This window comes from Bufo gargarizans, chromosome 1 (genome assembly GCF_014858855.1).
Source record: "Bufo gargarizans isolate SCDJY-AF-19 chromosome 1, ASM1485885v1, whole genome shotgun sequence".
NCBI lineage: Eukaryota > Metazoa > Chordata > Amphibia > Anura > Bufonidae > Bufo > Bufo gargarizans.
This window is the reverse complement of record NC_058080.1, coordinates 71194124-71216617: the sequence shown is the minus strand read 5'-3', so window position 1 is coordinate 71216617 and position 22494 is coordinate 71194124. Positions and strand designations below refer to the sequence as shown.

At 45.8% G+C, this 22494-nt stretch overlaps 1 protein-coding gene across 2 annotated transcripts; it reads left to right on the top strand.

The window, feature by feature from the left end:
- The first annotated feature begins 26 nt into the window (after positions 1 to 26).
- Positions 27 to 21779, top strand: ZBTB49 (zinc finger and BTB domain containing 49). Of its 2 annotated transcripts, none has more exons than XM_044296324.1 (8): positions 27 to 76; positions 8640 to 8813; positions 10401 to 11413; positions 13189 to 13235; positions 15354 to 15427; positions 17263 to 17345; positions 17423 to 17584; positions 20490 to 21779. In XM_044296324.1, exons 2-8 carry the CDS (start codon positions 8662 to 8664, stop codon positions 21140 to 21142), a joined length of 2184 nt encoding a protein of 727 aa, XP_044152259.1. In that variant the 5' UTR covers positions 27 to 76; positions 8640 to 8661; the 3' UTR covers positions 21143 to 21779. The 2 variants fall into 2 exon arrangements, with proteins under 2 accessions (XP_044152259.1, XP_044152267.1); XM_044296332.1 differs by lacking the exon at positions 27 to 76 and having other exon boundaries at positions 8676 to 8813; positions 10401 to 10563; positions 10647 to 11413.
- The last annotated feature ends 715 nt before the right edge of the window (positions 21780 to 22494 follow it).

Below are 22494 nucleotides of genomic sequence, written 5' to 3'. Positions count from 1 at the left end.
GCGGAAGTGACGTTCCGTCGCACCGAATTGACGTCATCGAGGGCAGACTTTAGTGACAGGAGCTGCAGAGTAGCTGGTAAGTCGGCAGTGATGACCTGGTCAGTAGCGGGCCCTAGTGTAATGTATTGTAATGGCAGAGCCTGGGTGCAGTGATTCGTCCTGCGCAGCAGTGGCCGTGTACACGTGCAGGAGGTGGCATCAGTACGACAGGGAGCCTCCTTTAACCACTTCCAGACCGGGCTATTCACCCCCTTCCTGACCAGGCCTAATTTTGCAAATCTGACATGTGTCACTTTATGTGGTAATAACTCTGGAACGCTTTTACTTATCCAGGCCATTCTGAGACACATTGTACTTCATGTTAATGGTAAATTTGAGTCAATATGTTTTACCTTTATTTATAAAAAGAAAATCCCAAAGTTAACGAAAATGTGAAAAAATTCACTGTTTTCTAAATTGGAATCTCTCTGCTTTTCAGACAGATAGTGATTAGTTTAAAGGCGAACTTGTGTTTTAAGTTCGGCGTCTAAAGTTCGGGTTATCGAAGAATCGCGTTATGGATTCTTAATTCCATTATGGTCTGTGGTAGCGGAATCCATAACGCGATTCTTCGATAACCCGAACTTTAGACGCCGAACTTTAAAACACAAGTTCGCTCAACACTAATAGTGATGCCTCATCCAATATTTATTAACATTCCCCATATGTTTACTTTATGTTGGCATCATTTTGGTAATGTCATTTTATTATATTTGGGGGGACGCTAGAAGGTTTAGAATTTTAGAAGCAATTTTAGAAATTTTTAAGAAAATTTCCAAAGTCAACTTTTTTGAGGACCAGTTCAGTTCTGAAGTCACTTTGTGGGGCTTACATAGTGGAAACCTCCTGTAAATGACCCCATTTTAGAAATGACACCCCTCAAACTATTCAAAACTGGTTTTAGAAATGTTGTTTTACCCTTTAGGTATTCCACAGGAGTTAAAGCAAAATAGAGGTGACATTTTTTCAGATTTTCCATTTTAATAAAAAAATAAAATTCTCTGGAACACATCAAGGGTTAACAACAAAACAAACATCGATATTTATGTGGTCGTACACCGCTGTTTGGGCACATGGCAGGGCACAGAAGGCAAGGAGCGCCATATGGTTTTTGGAGGGCAGATTTTGCTGGAATGGTCATTTGAAGAGGCCCTCAGGTAACCCCACAGTGAAACCCCCCAAAAAGTGACCACATTTTGTAAACTACACCACCCAAGGAATTTTTAAGGGATGTAGCGAGCACTTCAATCAACAGCTGTTTCATAGAATTTGTAATATTTGGGTGTGAAAATGAAAAAATATTTTTTTTTTATAACCGGAGAATATCTTCCCTCCCCCCACAATTTGCTATACACTTTCTCCTGAATACAGTAACACCCCAATTGTGGTCGTAAACTGTTATTTGGGGATACACCAGGGCTCAGAAGGGAAGGAGCGGCATCTGGATTTTCTAACATGGAATTTTCTGTCAGGGTTTTTAAGAGCGATCAGGCCGCTTTCACACGAGCAAGTTTTCTGCGCGGCTGCAATGCGTGACGTGAACGCACAGCACCCGCACTGAATCCTGATCCATTCATTTCAATGGGGCTGTGTACATGAGCGTTGTTTTTCACACATCAGTTCTGCGTTGCGTGAAAAAAGCAGCTCGTTCTATATTCTGTGTTTTTTCACGCAGCCCGGGCCCCATAGAAGTGAAAGGGGCTTCAGTGAAAAACGCATTGCATCCGGAAGCAGGTGCGGATGCGATGTGTTTTTCACTGGTGGTTGCTAAGAGATGTTGTTTGTAAACTAGAGTTGTTGCGACACCAAATTTTTTATTCAGTTTCGATACCATAAAAAAGTATTGCGATACATCAAAAAAGCCACGTGCATTCTGCATTTTAAAAAATGGAGAATCGCGCAGTTTTTATTTATTTATTTTCTGTTCCGGCGTTCACCACATAGATTTTTTTTATATTTGGACTTTTCTGACGCGGCGATACGTGATTTATTGTTTATTGATTTATACGTTATTTATTGTTTATATATTTTAGATGTGAAATTGGGAAAGGGGGTGATTCATACTTAAAGGGACACTGACAGGCCCAATAAGCATATTTAGGTATATATATGACAGTACAGGTCTTATAAAGTGTATTAGAATCATCTAAGTATCCCCCCTGTCCGCCTCATAAATACAGTAAAAATAAGTTTTATAACCTGCTTGAAGCGTCTTTAATCTGCCCAAGGGGCGGCGTTTCATCTCCACTTGCGCCCAGCCAGCCGCTCCCAACTGACGTTTTGAAGCGCCGCCCAGCTCATCAATATTCACTTCGCTGGGCGGCTTCTGCTGTCCCCGACTTCACAAGATCCGGCGCATGCCCATTACAATCCTATGGGCATCAGCCTCCGTCTCATCTTCAGCGCATGCGCCCGGCACCCTCACTGGCCGGGATCACATCGCGCCTGCGTACAGTCTGCATCTTAGAGGCCGCTTCAGCCTCTGCATTATGCGCATGCGCCGGGCACTGTTCAGCGCAGCGCTTCAGCGCGGGGACAGCAGAAGCCGCCCAGCAAAGTGAATATTGATGAGCTGGGCGGCGCTTCAAAACGGCAGTTGGGGCGAGGCTGGCTGGGCGCAAGTGGAGATGAAACGCCGCTCCTTGGGCAGAATGAAGACGCTTCTACCAGGTTAAAAAAACTTCAGTTTACTGTATTTATAAGGTGGACAGGGGGGATACTTATATGATTTTAATAGACTTTATAAGACCTGTACTGTCATATATATATATACCTAAATATGATTATTGGGCCTGTCAGTGTCCCTTTAATATTTTGGTGGGTTTTTTTTTTACACTTTTTATTTAATAACTATTTCCCCCCTTAGGGGCTAGAACCTGGGATTTTTTTCATCCCTTGTCCTATTCACCCTGATAGATCTCTCACTGTCCCTGCTGCTCTGTGCTCACAGCATCAGCGATGTTACCATGGTAGCCAGGGCTTCAGTAGCGTCCTGGTTGCCATGGTAACCGATCGGAGCCCAAAGGATTAAACTGCTGGGGCTATGATCAGAAGCTGCCACTGCACCACCAATGAGGGGGAGGGGAGAGGACCCTGTGGCAACTGCCACCAATGATTTTAATACTGGGGGTAGGGGGCACTGTGCCACCAATGATTTTAATGGGGAGTGGGGGAGGGCACACTGCGCCACCAATGATAATTACCTCTTAATACAGGAGGCGGGTACTAGAAGATTAGCGGCAGTTAACCCCTCAGGTGCCGCACCTGAGGGGTTAACTGCTGCTGATCGCAGCTCCCTGTCAGGGGCAGGGTGGCGGCAATGCGATTCTGCTGCCGGCACCTGCCTCCTGTATTATGTGTTAGTCTGGAGCCATATAAAGTAGTCTTTAAGTATTAGGCAGCGGCTACACAGAGTGGCGCCCAGAGACGTCCCGGCACTTACTATTATTCCTGGGCGCCGCTCCGTTCGCCCGCAGTGCCCTATTACTGTCTCCTCTTTTGCTCCATATGCTAATAACTATCGAAACAATGGAGAGGAGACATCAGCTTCTCTAGTGGGCGTTCCTTCTCCCTGGCTGTAGCACTGTCCAATTGCAGCGCAGGGAGAAGGAACGCCCACTAGAGAAGCTGATGTCTCCTCCCCATTGTTTCGATAGTAATTAGCATATGGAGCAAAAGAGGAGACAGTAATAGGGCACTGCGGGCGAACGGAGCAGCGCCCAGGAGTAATAGTAAGTGCTGGGAGATCTCTGGGCGCCGCTCTATGTAGGAAAAGTCCTATCATTGGTGGCCCAGTGCGCCCGCCCCTCTCTCGCCATTAGTGGCAGCAGCAGCACAGGGGGAGGGAGGACAGCTTCCTTCTCCCCTGTGCTGCTGAGGGGACATGAGCACGCTGACAGCCCAGTATCGAAAAAATGGAAATCCCGGTATCGTATCGATACCGGGACAAAAGTATTGATTGGGTATCGAAATTTCGATACCCGCAACAGCCCTATTGTAAACCTTCAGTTTTTTTATCAAGCGCATGAAAAACGCACCAAAACGCATTGCACCCGCGCGGAAATAAACTTAACGAACTTGCTTGCAAAATGGTACAACGCATCCGGAGCCAATCTGTCATGCTCATGTGAAAGAGGCCTAACTTTTTTTATTTTTTGTTGAATGAGCTGCGTGAGGACTTATTTTGTGCGAGACGAGCTGTAGTTTTTATTGGCACCATTCTGGGGTGCATTTAGCTTTCTGGTTGCTTTTTATCTCATTTTTGGGAGGGAAAGTCACAAAAAAAGCTATTTGGTGTCATTTTTCTATTTGTTTTTTTTTTTACACCGTTCACGTGAGGTAGATCATGTGATATTTTTGCAGAGCCAATTGTTATGGACGCGGCAATACCAAATATGTCTTTTTTATAATTTTTTTAACATTTTACACAATAAGAGCATTTTTGGAAAACAAAAATCATGTTTTTATGTTGCAATTTTCATAGAGCCATATATATATTTTTTTCTTGCTATGTTCTTGTGTAGGGGCTCATTTTTTGCGGGATAAGGTGACGTTTTTATTGCTACCATTTTGGGGTACATACGACTTTTTGATTTGGCAGAAATTTGTTTTTTAAATGTGAAGCTTTTTTTATTTTTATTTTCATTTTCCAAAAACTTTATTTAAAAAAAAATAATTTTTTACACTTTGCGTCCCCCATAAGGTCATTCAAGACCTCTGGGGGACATTTAACTTCATATTTTTTTTTTTCACTATTGATTTCTCCTGTAACTGGGTCTGACATAGTAGCCCCAGTTACAGGGGAAATACACCCCCCAGAGAGGCTGTACAGCATATTACAGCGCTGTACAGCCTCAGTGCAGGGCTGATCGAGGTCTGTAGAAGACCCGACAGCTCCTGCACTCTTCCACATGACCACCAGGCCGGGACAGGAAGCGCTCTAGAAGGCAGGGACACCTGGGCACGATCCTTGCCCTGCTGTCACTGACAGCTGGCAACCTGCTCGATTAGCCTGCAGCTGCCATCTCTGAATGGATGTTCCAGAACATCCATTCAGAGATACACCGACCGCCAACAGATGGTGCGACCCAGCTAACCTGAACTCATTGTATCCGAGGGATTTCTGATGCTGTGAGTTCCTGCCTGACCATGGGTCTGCGGCCCTGTACTGACCGCATCATTTGAGTATGGGTCAGGCTGGGAGTCACAGCTTCATAGATCACTACTATTTAGTAAATTTGGGTCGGTCCAGGAATGTGGGCGTCACATGGATCCCCTGGACTGCACATGCTCACTGGCATTATAGAGGGACTCCCTTCCATAATAGAGCATATAGACAGAGGTACCGTTCCATCATCACCGGTGCTGTGGTCGCTACCAGGTCTTATGTCCTCCGCTGTACTGAGGGTCATAATAGGCTGGCATGGAATCACCCAGACCTGAAAGGGAGAGTGAGCACCGAAAGGTACTTACCCACCTGAGCATAACCGTGTCTGACAACAGTACCAATCACACAACTACCCTCTGTCCCATCTGTACACAGATTCAGAATACGGGCCGGCATACCTCGCTGTGTGGAGTAGTGCGGCACACTCTGCTACTCCAAAAAGCAGAAGAAAGACATGCCCATGTACAGCAGCCAAAGGCACCTCTCCGTGGAGTGAATGGGAACCTATGGATATACTTGAAGTATGCCCGAGAGGCTATCCTGGTGCATATGGACAGCTGACACTGCAAAACACAGTGTAACAACACCCCAGCCCCTGCAGTCTACTCCCTTTGCAATGGCTCTCTGCTTTTTCCAGTTGAGGGGGTCTAAGTCAGATAAATGTGGAGTTATGTAACAAATATACATGGCCATCTTGAGGACTTCTGTGCCGTCCATGTGTCCCATTAGGCCCCCACCTATGTCAGCTGCCAGACTACCGCAGTAATCTGCAGACCTGTAGTTAAAGGGCATCTGTCAGCAGATTTGTACCTATGACACTGGCTGACCTGTTACATGTTCGCTTGGCAGCTGAAGACGTCTGTGTTGGTCCCATGTTCATATGTGCCCGCATTGCTGAGAAAAATGATATTTTAATATATGCAAATGAGCCTCTAGGAGCAATGGGGGTGTTGTCATTACACCTAGAGCCTCTGCTCTCTCTGCAACTGCCGCATCCTCTGCACTTTGATTGACAGGGTCAGGCAGTTAAAATGTCAAAATGCTTGGCCCTGTCAATCAAAGTGCAGTTGCAGAGAGATCTGAGCCTCTAGGAGTAATGACAACGCCCCCGTTGCTCCTAGAGGCTTATTTGCATATATTAAAATATCATATTTCTCAGTAATGCGGACACATATGAACATGGGACCAACACAGATGCCGTCAGCTGCCAAGCGCACACGTAATAGGTCAGCCAGTGTCATAAGTACAAAACTGCTGACAGATGCCCTTTAAGGGGTTCTCTAATCAATTACGGCACAGAATTCAGGGAATGAGGTGACAACTTCCATGCTGTGTGCCCCACATTCTGGCTCTTTCCCCAGCTCGGAGGTGAAGCTCTGCTGTCGGGCAGTCTGCCCAATACATTCTAACCTGTTCTGTGACCTCCTTACTGACTGCTTCCTGCTGCGGACCGGTTTTTGCTCAGTGGGTGATGTCTTTGGTAGACGTCTGTTATTTCCTAGGTGGCCATTAGCTGACACTGCTCATTAGTGACCGGATTATGGTCATTTGCTCTCCCCTTTCATTCTAGCACAGTAGCGCTTATTTCTCTGTACTCGGTGACCACCGGACACGATTTCTCCCCAGGTCCAGCCTCGTGTAGCAGGTGACTGCTCGGATATATACGTAGGTCTCTATACTGTGTTATTATAGAGGACAGTGGCCCTCTGTGCCCATCAGTCATACGGCCTGTGACGTGGCCATTGTAAAGCATAGAGCACTCTGAAGAACACATACTTTATTCAGAAACTTCCAGGAGTAATAACGGCGGAACGTCACTGTACAGCGTTCTAAGAAGAGATGCTCCAGAATTATTATACAGGGAAAATTTAAAGGGGTTGTCCCATTAACGCAATTTATCTTCTGTCCACAAGATAGGGGATTAGTATCTGATCGGCAGGGGTATGGCCGCTGGTATCCTATGCTGCCCATTTGTTTGGAGTAGGAGGCATGCTGTGACTGCCACTCCTCTCAAACAGGAGGGCATGGGCCCCGTTCTTTTTAATAGTCTGGACCCCTCCAGTCATACCCCTGCTGATCAGACACTTAGGGGGTCATTTATCACACTGGTGTAATGTAGAACTGGCTTAGTTGCCCATTTTGGACAGCTCCTTTGGAAAATTAAAGGAAGAATCTGATTGGTTGCTATGGGCAACTAAGCCAGTTCTACTTTACACCGGTTTGATAAATGACCCCCTTAATGGGACCACCCCTTTAATAAACCAGACATGTCAGGAGAGGTAACAGAGCCTGTTTAGAGGAACATTCCAGGGAAATCTGATAGACTGTGTTGGAGAAGACTTTGGTGGAGAGTCTGCGGGGGCGGAGCCTGACACTGAGATTTCAAAACACTATACCATGGATGTCAAACTCATGGCCCTCCAGATGTTGCAAAACTACAACTCCCAGCATTCCCTGATAGCTGCAGTATGCCCAGGCATGATGGGAGTTGTAGTTTTGCAACAGCTGGAGGGCCACGAGTTTGACATCCCTGCACTATAGAGTGAATCCTTGAGTCACGCTCCGCCCCCGCAGGCCTTGGATCCGTGTTCCTCCAGTTTAGTTTCCGAATTTTGAGCCTAGGAAGTTTCTTAAAGGAGCATGGAAAATTGATAATTTTAGTTTAACAGCTCATACAATTTTCTAAAATATTTTCGGTAGCAATTCCCCATGGTTTTCAAGATCTCTGCTTGCCGTCATTCACAGGAAACCTTTGTTCATCTCCGTCGGTCCTGGTCATGTGATGGTGCAGGACTGGTTACTTTGCAGTCATCAGAGGTGCTGTGTGTAACGAGTCCTTCACATGACCTGGACAGATTTGTATCCCCTGGGAATAAATGAGGAAGGATCCCATTGACTGACAGCAAGCAGAGGTCTGGGAAGAATTGTATAACGTTTCATAACTTACCTATGCCCGCCGATATTGAGTGGATCAGCCAGCGGTTTTGGGCTCTGTTCACACTTGATTTTACACTTGTGTCAAGTGTTTTAGGTGGAACCCTTCAGCGTATAAAAGGTACACCATTACATACCGGCCCAGCATAGTCTTAACGGACATTCTTTTGGCATACACTGGGTGCATGGGGCCTAAGGACCTGTTCGGCTTGTGTGCCAGGAATTTTCCTGGTGCATATGCCAAAATGTTGGGGGAGGGGTGTTCAGTGGACAGCTATTTCATGTACATGGCTGGCATGACACTACTAGCCTCCTATAGGGTCAGGTAGGTCCCCCATACTCTGCATAGGGTTTTAGATCCATGGCTTCTGCCGGTGACTGATGTCATGTCTGAACTCATGATGTTAAACTGATGACGTCACTTTCTGGAGGTAAGGGTCACACTAGCGATGGCGTCCATTTCTTATGTTGTGACGGTAACGCCTTTTCTATATTCCAGGGTATTGAAATGCTGATAAAGAATGGACCCGAAGGCAAGTCACAGCTGTCACCTTCTACAGCAGCTTCACGAGCAACGTATCCAAGGGCTGCTGTGTGACTGCATGCTGGTGGTGAAAGGAGTCTGCTTCAAAGCCCATAAGAACGTGCTTGCTGCTTTCAGTCAGTACTTTCGGTAAGATATAAGCCTTGCAGGGCTTTTTGCTGCAGTCAGTTGGAGTTACCAGGAATGGAAATGGCTTCTCCTCTTGGGCAGTAGGGTCCCTATACAATAAGCTTTATCACAGAGTGTTCCACTGGAGGGACCCCCAGTAGCCAACTGTAATCTGTTAATGAAAACTGGTGGCGAGTGTTTAAATTCCCTGCAGCGCCACCACAGGAAAATAAAGCATGAAGCCCCTTTCACACAAGCGAGTATTCCACGCGGGTGCAAGGCGTGATGCGAACGCGCTGCGCCCGCATGGGATCCGGACACATTGATTTCAATGGGTCTGTGTACATGTGCATTGGTTTTCACGCATCACTTGTGCGTTGCGTGAAAATCGCAGCAAGTGCGGATGCGATGCGTTTTTCACAAATGGTTGCTAAGAGATGTTGTTTGTATACATTCCGTTTTTTATCACACGCGTGCAAACGCATTGCACCCGCATGATAAAAACTGAACGCAATTGCAGGCAAAACTGAATGACTTTGCCTGCGAAATCGCGCATTTTTCACTGAACGCATTCGCAACGCATCTGGACCTAATCCGGTTACACTCGTCTGCAAGGGGCCTTACACGGTGTCCAATTATATTAATGGGTTCTCTGTACAGTGCAGGACAGGGCTTCCAGAGCAAGTCTCTCTCCTACCCTCATGTCCTGAGAATTTTCTGGTGCCGGGACTAGACCGCTTCCTCCATTGTGTAGTGGACGGAGCTGGTTACTTCAGTGCTGCTCCCATTGAAGTGAATACCGCAGTTACCAGCTCTGTCCGCTACACAGTGGATGGTGCCGTGTAGTTCAGAGCTACTGCAGACCAGCTGACCCCCCGAGAATTAAGTTATCATGTTATTTATGCAAAAAAATGAACGCCACAAAATTTTGTCGCAGTATTGCTGTTTTTTCCTATCCCCCACCTTCATGCTTTTGGCTACTACTATCTGGGACGTGGCCTGGAAGCTCAATCGAAGCTAGAAGTGGTAGAAACAAAAATTAATCCTCACATACAGCTTTAAAGGGCATCTGTCAGCAGTTTTGTACCTATGACTCCAGCTGACCTGTTCCATGTGCACTTGGCAGCTGAAGGCATCTGTGTTGGGCCCATGTTCATATGTGTCTGCATTACTGAGAAAAATAAAGTTTTAATATATGCAAATGAGCCTCTAGGAGCAATGGGGGCGTTACCGTTACACCTAGAGGCTCTGCTCTCTCTGCAGCTGCCGCATCCTCTGCATTTTGACAGGACCAGGTATGATGATGTTTACACTGTCTAGTCCTGTCAATTAAACTGGAGAGGGTGTGACAGTTGCAGAGAGAGCTGAGCATCTAGGTGTAATGGCAACGCCCCTGTTGCACCTAGAGGCTCATTTGCATATATTAAAACATCATTTTTCTCAGTAATGCGACCACATATGGACATGGGACCAACACAGACGCCTTCAGCTGCCAAGTGCACATGTAACAGGTCAGCCAGTGTCATAGGTACAGAACTGCTGACAGATGCCCATTAAGTTATGTCTTTACAGCAGAACTGTAAATTCTCATTCTTAGCCTCTCCTCAGGTCTCTCTTCCAGAATGCTTCCAACCAGAAGAATGACGTCTTTCACCTGGACATCAAGAACATTGGCGGCATAGGTCAGATTTTGGACTTCATGTACACGTCTCACCTGGACCTGAACAATGATAACATACAGGTTATGTTGGACATTGCTCAATGTCTTCAGGTACAAAACGTCTTAAACATGTGTTACAGCTTCTTAAAACTGACCACGAACGTTGATCCGGTCTCTTCCATGCCTTGCGGCAGTTCTCTGCCTCTCCAGGCCACTTATACCACATTTAATCATCCCATTTCCAATGACCATCTCAACACGTCGTTGCTAGAGGAGCCCATAGCAGATGAGAGACAACCCCCGCCTGACAAAGGGAACGCACCTTCTAGCGATGCACCCAAGAGCACGCCTGCCTCCTTGAAGCAGTTTGGGCAGCCTTATAAATTACGGGATTTTTACAGTAAACTGTTTTACAAAGAGACGGCAGACAAGGCAGCGGAACAGCTGATGTCCAGTGTCTGTACAGAGCCCAGCACTGAGCCTCAGTCATGGACCCTGAATAACTCAGAATCCATCTTGGCCCCATCCGACTCCCTACCCCTCGAACCCTTACCTGCGTTCTCGCAAACCTTTGTTACCTCCCAGGATCCAGAGACGTCTCCGTTACAGTTCCCTCATGAGATGCGTCTTAAGAAAGCTATTCATTTAAAGAAGTTAAACTTTCTCAGGTCTCAGAAGGCGGCTGAAGAGTCTTCTGAACCCATAGGAGTCTTGCCCAAAGCTGTAGAAGAGACTGCCTTTCCCAGTGTGGAGCTGGAGAGCACGGAGAAAAACTTTTTAGAAAAAGAAGCAGATGGAGAAATGCCCGACACATTGGAACAAAGTATTGAGGTGGAGAGAGCAGAGAGTCCGAACCTGGAAGATCAGAGCGCTCCTATCATTAAACATTGCTCTTGTGATGTGTGCGGCAAGAGGTTCAAACACCCCAGTAATCTCGAGCTGCACAAACGTTCTCATACAGGTATAGTGAGGTAATGGTTGCTTAGATCGCCCCCTTATTGACACGCCCAAAATAAAATCATGACGAAAACTGCATTTTTCTGTATTCACGCCACAAGCATCTCAGGGCTCATGTGTAGCTCTTATCTCTGATCTTCTGACCTCATAAACTTTCATTATACGGATAAGAATATGGGTCAGGAGATCCCAAATAAGAGCTACACATGAGCCGTCAGAAGATGGGATTCAAAGAACACAAAGTGACAGCTTGCAAATAGACTAGAATAGATTTTTTTTTAACTCGTGTATCTCTGAAACTGCTTAACATTTTTAATAGAACAATTGAAAAATGGATTTTTAGCCCAAAATGTGTAAAATCTAATCATAAAACAATTCTCTTAGTTGTCCATAGCCTTTAATGCCTTAAAATAAAAAAATATCCTATACACATTTGCTTCTCCTCGGCCATTCTCTGCACTGCTGCTTCGGTCCTCCTCTTGCTGTTTGTATACAAGGCAGCAGTGTTGACATGCAGGAATATGGCACAAGACCACTGAGGTCAGTGATTGGCTGCAGTGGTCACATGGTGTATACCGTGGACTGGCGCCACAGAGAACGGAGCTGGGAAAGGGAATGAATATAATGAGATTTTACCACCTTCCTGACCAGTTAGATGTGACTTTAAACATGGCACTTTAGCCGCCGGGTGCCTGCGGTTTTGTACAGCATACATCAGCGCTGGAGGGCTGCAGGTTGAGCATGCCTGGTCTAAGGCATGTTGGTACACCATAGACTTTTCCAGGGTGCGAGTGCCCACAGAGAGGGCTCTGAGTGCCGCCTCTGGCACCCTTGTCATAGGTTCACCATCACTGTTGTAGCCTCTTAGCAAAAAATCTAAAATCAATAAATTTAAATCACCCTGCTTTTTCTAAAATAAAAAAAATACATAAACGATAAAAAACATTAACATAATGGGCATCACCACATCCAAAAATGCCTGTACTATATTTAAAAAAAAAAATTATCCCATATGGCGAATGGCCAATTCGCAATTTTCTCATCGCTTCAATGTAATACAATGTAATCAAAAAGTCACACACTTCAAAATGGTATTAATAAATACTACAGATCGTCCCGCAATAAATGAGCCCCAACACAGCTCAGTAGAAATAACTATAAAAAAGTTATGGTGGTCAGAATATGGCATTGTAAAAAAAAAAAAAGTACGTTTTTATAATTTTTTTCGGTAACACACAAAGAAACCTACACATACGTGATATTGTAATCATACTGACCCAGAGAATGAAGGGCACTGGTCGCTTTTGCAGCATAGGGAACAACTGTAGAGTCAAACCGGTGGCGGAATTTCATATTTATTTTTATTTTTTTGCAATTCCACCCCATTTGGATTATTTTTTTTCCGGTTCCCACTACATTGTATGCCACAGTAAATGGTGGCATTAGAAATTACAACTTGATCGTCCCGCAAAAAAACAAGCCTTAGGAAAAAGAAAAAAAAAAGAGAGTATGGCTTTGGGAAGACACAAAAACTAAAAAACCTCCGGGATCCAAGGGGTTAATAACTGAGCATTATAAGGGTTGTCCAGGGCTAGAAAAACGTGGCCGCTTTGTCCCTGGGCTTTGTCTGGCATTGCAGCTCAACTCCATAGAAGAAAAGGGGGGATGACCTGCATTACCGCACACACAAGTTGAAAGCCAAATCCATCTGTCGTCACAAGAAGAGACTTTTTCTTTCCATCGCAGGGAGCATCTCATTATTTACCTGTTTCTTTTTAGGCGAGAAGCCATTTAAGTGTATCCTTTGTGGGAAGCACTTCTCGCAGGTAAGGCATTCACATGGATTTACCCAATAGTTTAGTTTTAGTTTAGTTTAGTATTATATATATATATATATATATCGTCATATATTAATTATAATGATATCTGTAGACATATGGAGTCACCGGAGGGTTTGAATAGTCGCATACTGTATAGTTAGATGTAGAACTTCCCACTCCTTTAGTAAAAAACAAACAAAACCCATAATGATATAGGGGGTGATGACATGAAGAAAAGTACCTGTATTTCCCCCTGGGGTGAGTAAAGCTGGGTGTGCACCTTCAGGAGCTGTTGGTGGGACCCTCATTCAGCTGTTCCTCCACCATTCACACGTATAAGTTCTCAGTAGGGAGAGCTCTGGCAGCGGCTTATATCCCTTGAGAACAAAGGATTGGGCCTATTGAAATTCAGGATGTCCAATCTTTCTTTCCCTCCACATAATTGGTCAGGGGAGATCCAGCACACCCTCATACACATAGGATAGGTGATCAGCCCCACCAAAATCGGTGGGTTCATCCAACATTACTCTTGTATCCTCTTACTATGTGTATGCCTATGTTCAGACCAGTGCAAGAGAAAGGTGGAACAGTTGCCCACTACAACCGGCCAAGCTCTCATTTTTTAGAGACCTTTTGCTTTTCGGCATATGGTCTGCCCTTCTTTTTTACAGTTTTTTTTTTTGTCAATTAGTGTGTTATGTATAACGCACCCAGATTGCTCATCATGCAATTATGTCTCAGGCAGATATGTAAATGATTACAGGTGAGGTCCAATTAGACCCTGGAGCTCGCCACAAGAGGGCGTAAAAGTGCTTCCCTGCAGCCCTATAAAAAGGCTCTCAGAGGCTACTTTTGGGTAGAGTACCTGTTGTAAGAGAGCGTTAACTGCTAGACGCTACAACGCACGCAAAGAAATGTATCCCAGTTGTCAGATTTAGGCTACTTTCACACTTGCGTTCAGAGCGGATCCGTATAATGTATAATGCAGACAATGGATCCGGTCAGAACGGATCCGTCTGCATTATATTGTAAAAAAAATTCAAAGTGTGAAAGTAGCCGCAGACGGACCCGTCCAGACTTTACATTGAAAGTCAATGGGGGACGGATCCATTTGAAAATTGAGCCATATAGTGTCAACTTCTAACGGATCCGCCCCCATTGACTTACATTGTAAGTCTGGACGGATCCGTTGCCTCCGCACGGCCAGGCGGACACCCGAACGCTGCAAGCAGGTGTCCGCCTGCTGAGCGGAGCAGAGCCCAAACGCTGCCAGACTGAGGCATTCTGAGCGGATCCGCGTCCACTCAGAATGCATTAGGGCTAGACGGATGCGTTCGGGGCCGCTTGTGAGAGCCTTCAAATGGAACTTGCAAGCGGACACCCGAACGCTAGTGTGAAAGTAGCCTAAGAGGGGGCATCATTGGAGTGTCGTCCTGACCTCGCCGTTAGGAAGAGTTGGGAGCATGCAAACATGGCATATAGGCTCCAGATGGCCCATACAGACCACCAGTAGAGAGGATTGTTTGATGTGCTGACAAGCACATGCAGGTCCCCCAGTTTTGTTGTCCACCATCCACACACCCCAGTCAGAAGTTTAGCAGAAGGGACATCGGTGTCACTGCACCCTTACATGTCCCGCCATTGATAGCTAGTGACCATCGCCTTCGTCTGCAGTGGGGCTGTGAGAGAGACCTGGACTGCTACAGACTAGAACCGTATCGTCTTTAGTTGTGAATCCAGCTTCTGCTTGGGATCAGACAACAGTCGGGTTTGAGCATTAAGACCTCGTGGTGAGCACTACAATCCTGCATTTGCTGTGGGGCAAATGACCCACAGGATACCATACAGAACCTGTATGCCTGCATGTTGTACCGTATGTCTGGCTAGAGGAGGCCCAACAGGGTCCTAGAGCCTCCTTTCAGTTGTACAGTTCTCCCCAATAAAACGCATCCTTTTTCTCCAATATTGTAATCACTTAGATCTATCATCATTACATTGACACATAGGAAGTTTAAATTCCAACAACTCAGAGTAATGCACTCTCTATCCACCAGGGGGAGTGTGTCCCTTTGCCATAATGTCACTTCTCTGGCTGATGGCGTTTCCCCTTTACCTTCCTTTCAGGCTGGAAACCTTCAGACTCACCTGCGACGGCACTCTGGTGAAAAGCCTTATATATGTGAGATTTGTGGGAAGAGGTATGTTCACGTCCTATGTGCATTTCTTTTCCTATCCTCTGATTTTGGTATAGACTGTTGTGAAATGCACATTCATTGTATATGTGTATACCCCTGTAATATTTGCACAGCCATTAGAAACCCGCTATTATGTCATCACTGAGACTAGGGCACGACCAAAGTTCGCAATGTAACGCTGCCGGCATTGCAACTAATGAAAGTAAATAGGGTCACGTTGCAGCCTGCAAGTCTCTGCAACATGGCAGCCTCAAGAAATCCAGCAGGTAGGGCTGGGCAGATTCATTTGATTAATTTGCCTTTGAGGCCTCTGCTAATCAGTTTTTTTTACAGAATCATCAAATCAATTTTCACAATGGCTCCGCCATGTCGCTTTCCTGGACCTCCCCTCTGCGTCGGTTGTCTGGCCCGCCCCGCTGCGTCGCTTGTCTGGCCCACCCCGCTGCGTCGCTTGTCTGGCCCGCCCCGCTGCGTCGCTTGTCTGGCCCGCCCCGCTGCGTCGCTTGTCTGGCCCGCCCCGCTGCGCCGCTTGTCTGGCCCGCCCCGCTGCGCCGCTTGTCTGGCCCGCCCCGCTGCGCCGCTTGTCTGGCCCGCCCCGCTGCGCCGCTTGTCTGGCCTGCGCCGCTTGGGATCAGACTCCCAGAATGCACTGGGTGGGGACACAAGGGGTGCACTAGGAACATGGATTATCATGGATGCCAATGTACGACTTTAATTTGTGGGCAGGTTATGAGGGTGACATGAGTTTGTCATTTCACAGCCCGGATGACTACAAGTTCCAGCAAACCCAGTTAGCCAGGGTATAAAGCATACCTGTTATGGCCACTATTAGATGGGAGGCCTGGTGGCTCAGGTTGATGTCTTTCATCACGTGGAGTCCTGGGTTGAATCTGCGCTCCAAACCCCCTGCTTCACTTTGCAGTTAAACTCTGGGGCAGGTATGTGAACAAATTCTTATGTCAGCCTGGGAAAGCTGGGTGAAAAACAATATGGCTGACTCTGCACGGTTACCCAGCTTTTCCAGACTTTTGATCGGCTCACCTGCCTAGATATATAGTAATAGTCTGGGTGGTAGCCCATGTAATAGCAGCCAGGATAGCCATCACCCAGCTTTCCCAGACATCGAACATATCAAATGACTTGACAGAAGAAGACAGAGACACTATGTCCATGGAGGACACTACAGGCGGGTCGCACCTATTAGCTTGGAAAGCCTTGTAAGTGTCTGTTCACCTGCCTGGAATGTAACACGGATGTTGGTGTGGGTTCTGGTTTTGATGCGTCTTTTTTATTTAATTTTACAGGTGAAACATTAAAGGGGTTTTCCAGGCTTTCAATATGGATGACTTATTCTCAGGATAGGTTATCCATATCAGATCGGAGGGGTCCACCGCTCAGCTGTATGAAGGGAAGGTGCTGCACGCAGGTGCAGTCTCCAGTCTCTATTCCTGCTCACTGCTGCTTGAATTGTGTCTTGGTATTTTTTCAGTTTAATTAAGAAAAATAAGAAAACCAAGATGAAAATGGTCCATGGGGTTGGAAAAAAATCTAGATTATTTTTCTGAAAAATTGCCCGGCCCTGCCAGCAGGTTTGGATTTGTTGTGCCATGGCAGGTCTGAACCGTGGTCGTGACCCCACTTACTTACATTACTTGTGGTGCAGGCAGCGACCCTTTGGATTATCTGCAGAAGTGAGACTGATAAAATCTGCAGGTTCTCCAAGAGGCTAGGGGAAGTGACGCAATCTTCAAGGCAGAGGGTGGTCATACTGAACCTTGATTTTCCATATGCGCTTGCACAGTACTATATATATATTACATATCTCTCCCTGGTTCTAGGTTTGCCGTTTCTGGGGACGTCCAGCGCCACATTGTCATTCACACGGGAGAGAAGCCTCACTTATGTGACATCTGCGGTCGAGGTAAATTAACAAAAGATTTGTAAGACAATAATTCTACATGAAAGACAAGTCCTGAGAGTGCAATCTATTTCTACCAGGTTTTAGCAACGTCAGCAACTTGAAGGAGCATGAGAAGACTCATGCCGCTGACAAATTCTACACCTGCGACGACTGCGGGAAGTCGTTCAACATGCCCCGGAAGCTGATAAAGCACAGGGTTCGGCACACTGGGGAGAGGCCATACAGCTGCCTGACCTGTGGTAAGGAACATTGATTTTTGATGGTGGTGCAAAACTACAGAACTCCCACTAGAGGGCAGAGGAGAGATATAGTGGACCTGATAGACCTAGGCCTGTTGACCAGTCCGTAGGAGCTACTGAAACATCCAGGTCCTTACCCTTGACGGTACCTTTATTCTTCACAGACTTCAATAGAGAATTATTGTAAGAGGGATACAGGAGCCTCATTATCAGGGCATTTAAGCCCCGTCCCTGGGGATGCCCTGTCCCACTAGGGAACAACCGCCCATTTTCAATCTGGGACAGCCCTAATTTGCCTAGACTGTCTCGGAAAATCAGAGACAGTCCTGGCAAATTCAGGACAGATGGCAACTCTGGGATCTCAGTGCCGGCACTTTATTCCTGCAATTTCTGTTTGCAGAAATGGGTTCCGTGAGGCAGCACTGGATCCATCACGGTTGACTTATAATGGGGATCAGTCACGTTCTGATGAGGTGTACATCATTTTGATGGGGAAAATAGCGCTGCATGCACGTTATTTCTCTTGTCCGATATGATGGGATCTGCAAATGAGGCTCTGAGCGTTCAACGTAGATATGAAGTGACCCTTACCCCTTCAAAACCTACTCTGGGATATTTATTTAACACTTTTTGCAATTATTATGATGTAAAAAAAGGTAGCAAATGATGGCGCACACGATGTGGGGAGGGGGGCTTTTCTCCACCTGCCGTATTAAAGGGGTTGTCTCACTTCAGTAAGTGGCATTTATCATGTATATAAAGTTAATACAATGCCCTTACTAATGTATTGTTATTATCCATATTGCTTCCTTCGCTGGCTGGATTCATTTTTCCATCACATTATACACTGCTCATTTCCATGGTTACAGACCACCCTTCAATCCGGCATCAGTGGACGTGCTTGCACAATATAGGTAAAAGCACTAGCCTATGTGAGCTCCCATGGTCCCGGCCACCAAAGAGGCTGATGCTTTTTCCTATAGTGTGCAAGCACGACCACCACTGATGGATTTGAGGGTGGTCTGTAACCATGGAAACGAGCAGTGTATAATGTAATGGGAAAATGAATCCAGCCAGCAAATGAGACAATGTGGACAATCACAATACATTAGTAAGTGACTTGTATTAACTTTCTCTACATGATAAATGCCACTTGCTGAAGTGAGAGAACCCCTTTAACTATGACTTTCACCAAAAAGCTGTCGCTGAAGTCTGTGCCTCAGTTGGAAGACCCAACACAAGGCAGTGCACAATGCAGAGACAGTGTATTGTATGGCAAGCAGTAAGATCTTCCTGTACCGGTATGGTCCACAAGATTGTGCTTCCCAAATAATTACATCAGTGGTTGTTAGACAACCTTGAAAATGGGTTTTCCAGGACTTAAAGGGAACCTGTCACCGGGATTTTGTGTATAGAGCTGAGGACATGGGTTACTAGATGGCCACTAGCACATCCGCAATATCCAGTCCCCATAGCTCTGTGTTCTTTTATTGTGTAAAAAACCCGATTTGATACATATGCAAATTAACCTGAGATGAGTCCTGTATGTGAGATGAGTCAGGGACAGGACTCATCGCAGGTTAATTTGCATATGTATCAAATCGGTTTTGAAAAGCACACAGAGCTATGGGGACTGGATATTGCGGATGTGCTAGCGGCCATCTAGCAACCCATGTCCTCAGCTCTATACACAAAATCCCGGTGACAGGTTCCCTTTAACTGTTGATGACCTCTCCTCAGGATAGGTCATCCACTTCAGATTGCTGAGGGTCAGACTCGTGGAACCCCCGTAATCAGCTGTGGTACCGGAACAGCCTCGTCCACTGGTCATGTCTGCTTACTGCAGCACTCCTCTTATTTATGTGACCCCTGCTGATCCGATATTGATGACCTATTCTACAGATAATAAAAAATAAAATGGCTGCACGCCATTATACATACAAACAATAGAGCTAAGAAATTGAGCTCATTCTAAATAAAAGTGGTATTATACCGACTATAAATGAGTTAATGGAAGCTCTTAGCGCACATATTTGATCAAACGTGTGTCGGGTCCATCTACCAGGCGTCAAGGTGGCTTCCGCAGATGGGTCCCTAACACTAGTATACTGCCTCTCTTTGGACTTACTTAAGCCTACAATATTCAGGGCAGTGTAGAGACCAGCTACATACATACTCTGCTCAGAAGCCCCAGGTAGATGGGCGTTGCTCAGTCTAAAAGAGGCGCGACCCTCAATATATACTACAGGAGGATTTAGACTAGAACCTTCAGAATCACAGGTGCATATCCATGAAGCAAACATAATTATTTAGAATGACCCCCATTTCTTAGCTCTATTGTTTGTATGTATAACGGTGTGCAGCCATTTTCTTTTTTATAATTATGTTTGCTTTATGGATATGCACCTGTGATTCTGAAGGTTCTAGTCTAAATTTTCTTGTACTATTCTACAGATAAGTCATCAATAGGTATGTCCAGCAAAACCCCATTAAAGGAGTTTTCTGAGATCCCATAAATTGAACTGAAGTGATAAGAACAGAGGGTCCGGAGACCCCTCTCTGCGTGGAGCGGTAGTGCACATGGCAGTCCACCACTCGATGCTCTCCTATGGGACTGACTCCCAGTGCTTCATCATTCCAACAGAAGTAAAGTGGTGGACCAACATGTGCACTACTGCTCCATTCAGAGGGGCGACTCCAGGACCCTCTGTGGATAGGTGGTAAATACTTTCCATGGGATAGCCACTTTAAAAAGAATATTATAAAGGCGTCCTGTAAGAGAAGTGAGTATGGATGCAGGAACGGTATTGTATGCTTCTCTACTCATTATGTTATCTGCCATCACTTCATTGAGCAGCTGAAATAATGTTCACTGTCTGATAAAGCCGTGCCCATTTTTCACCAGGGAAAAAGTTTGCGGGCTCTGGAGATCTGCGCAGACACGTGAGGTCCCACACTGGGGAGAAGCCATACACCTGTGATGTGTGTAACAAAAGTTTCTCTCGCCCCGCTGTCCTCAGACGGCATCAAAATATGCACTGCAAGCCTACAGACGATGGGCAGATGACCCCTGAAGAGTTCCCAAACACCCTGGAGTCCTCAGGAAAGTCGCAGAATTCAGATTCATTAACTCCTGACATTCCAGCTGCTTTCATGCAAGAGCAAGGACATTCAGTGGAAAGCGCACCGGACGACTACGAGGGGAGCGATAGCAACTCGTATTGTAAGCTGCAGACTGTGATTGAGCAGGAGGGACTTACAGCCCAGGAGAAGAGACATGCACAGTGCACCAAGATGCCAAAGCCTCACTTGGCAGAAACGGCCAGCGCTTATACGTTTACAGAGGTGGAGGTGGCGGTCACGGAAGAGAGTTTACACTCAGACATATCCATGATCCGCTCCTCTTTAGTCACTTTGGACAATAACTGTAGTGAACCTTTAAATAACCGAGCATCTTCTAATGGATACAGAGGGGCTGACGGCCCCTTCTTCTCTAGTATGAGCCTTTGGGGACTCGCGATGAAGACTCTGCAAAATGAAAATGATATGGAACAGTGATTTCTACTATTTAATTTCTATTTTATTTATTTCTTTTAAAAGGGTTATTTCACCCAAAAGTATAAAAATAATAATGTAAATATTGAGGGCTGAGGTGGATTTCTTGAATGGCGTAGCCACAGTTCCTCCTCTTCACATTAGGCAGGCAATTGCCAATGCCTTTCTCATGCATGTGCTTCAAACAGTAGCAGTGTTAAATTGGTTTTGCCGGACCAAAGACCCTTGTATATGCATGCCATCCCTATGTGAACCTGGTGGGTTTGACTGCTGGGTCCTCCACCAAGTGGGCGTCCCAGTGGTGGGATGCGCACCCATCGTGCATTCATGGTGCATCCTAGGAATAGGTCATCAGTCTGGTCCAACACAACCAACTTAGGAGCTGCACCTGTTAGGACTGTGAGAGCTCTTGAAGTTACTAGTAGATTTGGCAACAAGTACCTGTAAGTCTATGATGATGCACTTTTATATTTACTGACCAAACTCTCCCCATTTTTGGTTAGCGTTCATCTTTACTTTACTCCATGTGGAAAAAAGCAAAGCTGAATCTTTGTAAAATTGAACAGTTTTGTAAATGCAATTTTTCTAATTTTAACATTTTAATAAAATGGAAAGTGTCCATAAAAATATAACCATTTTTTTTATTCTTTGCGCCATAGAACAGGTAAAGGGGTTTTCCAAGATTTTCCTACTGATGACCTATCCAGTATCTGATTGGCGGGGGTCCAACAACCAGGATCCCTGCTGATCAGCTGTTTGAGAAGGCACCAGCGCTTGTGGTAGTGCTGTGGCCTTCTGGAAGCTCATCCTAACTTCCGTCACTCCAGCTGTGGTAAAACTACAACTCCCAAGATGTACACTTGCTTGGCTGTTCGCAGAACTCCATAAAAAAGGAATAGAGCATGCTGGCAGTTGTAGTTTCACCACAGCTGGAGTGCTGGAGGTTAGCCATCACTATTCTAGGCCATGTAATATCACATTCATCGGTCACATGACCTAGGGCAGTGATGGTGAACCTTTAACAGACTGAGTGCCCAAACTGTAACCCAAAACGCACATATTTATCGAAAAGTGCCAACATGGCAATTTAACCTGAATACTACAGTCCAATATAGTATACTATATCTATACTATTACTTTATCATTTAGCTATAATAGCCTGCCTACATTCAATGCACTGCCCGTGCCGTTCACAGCGTGCCCTGCACTGATGAATGGCAGGAAAGGTCTAAGGCATATTGAAACACCATAGACTTTTTCCAGGGCGTGGGTGCCCACAGAGAGGGCTCTGAGTGCCGCCTCTGGCACCCATGCCATAGGTTCGCCACCACTGACCTAGGGGCAGCTCGGCCCCA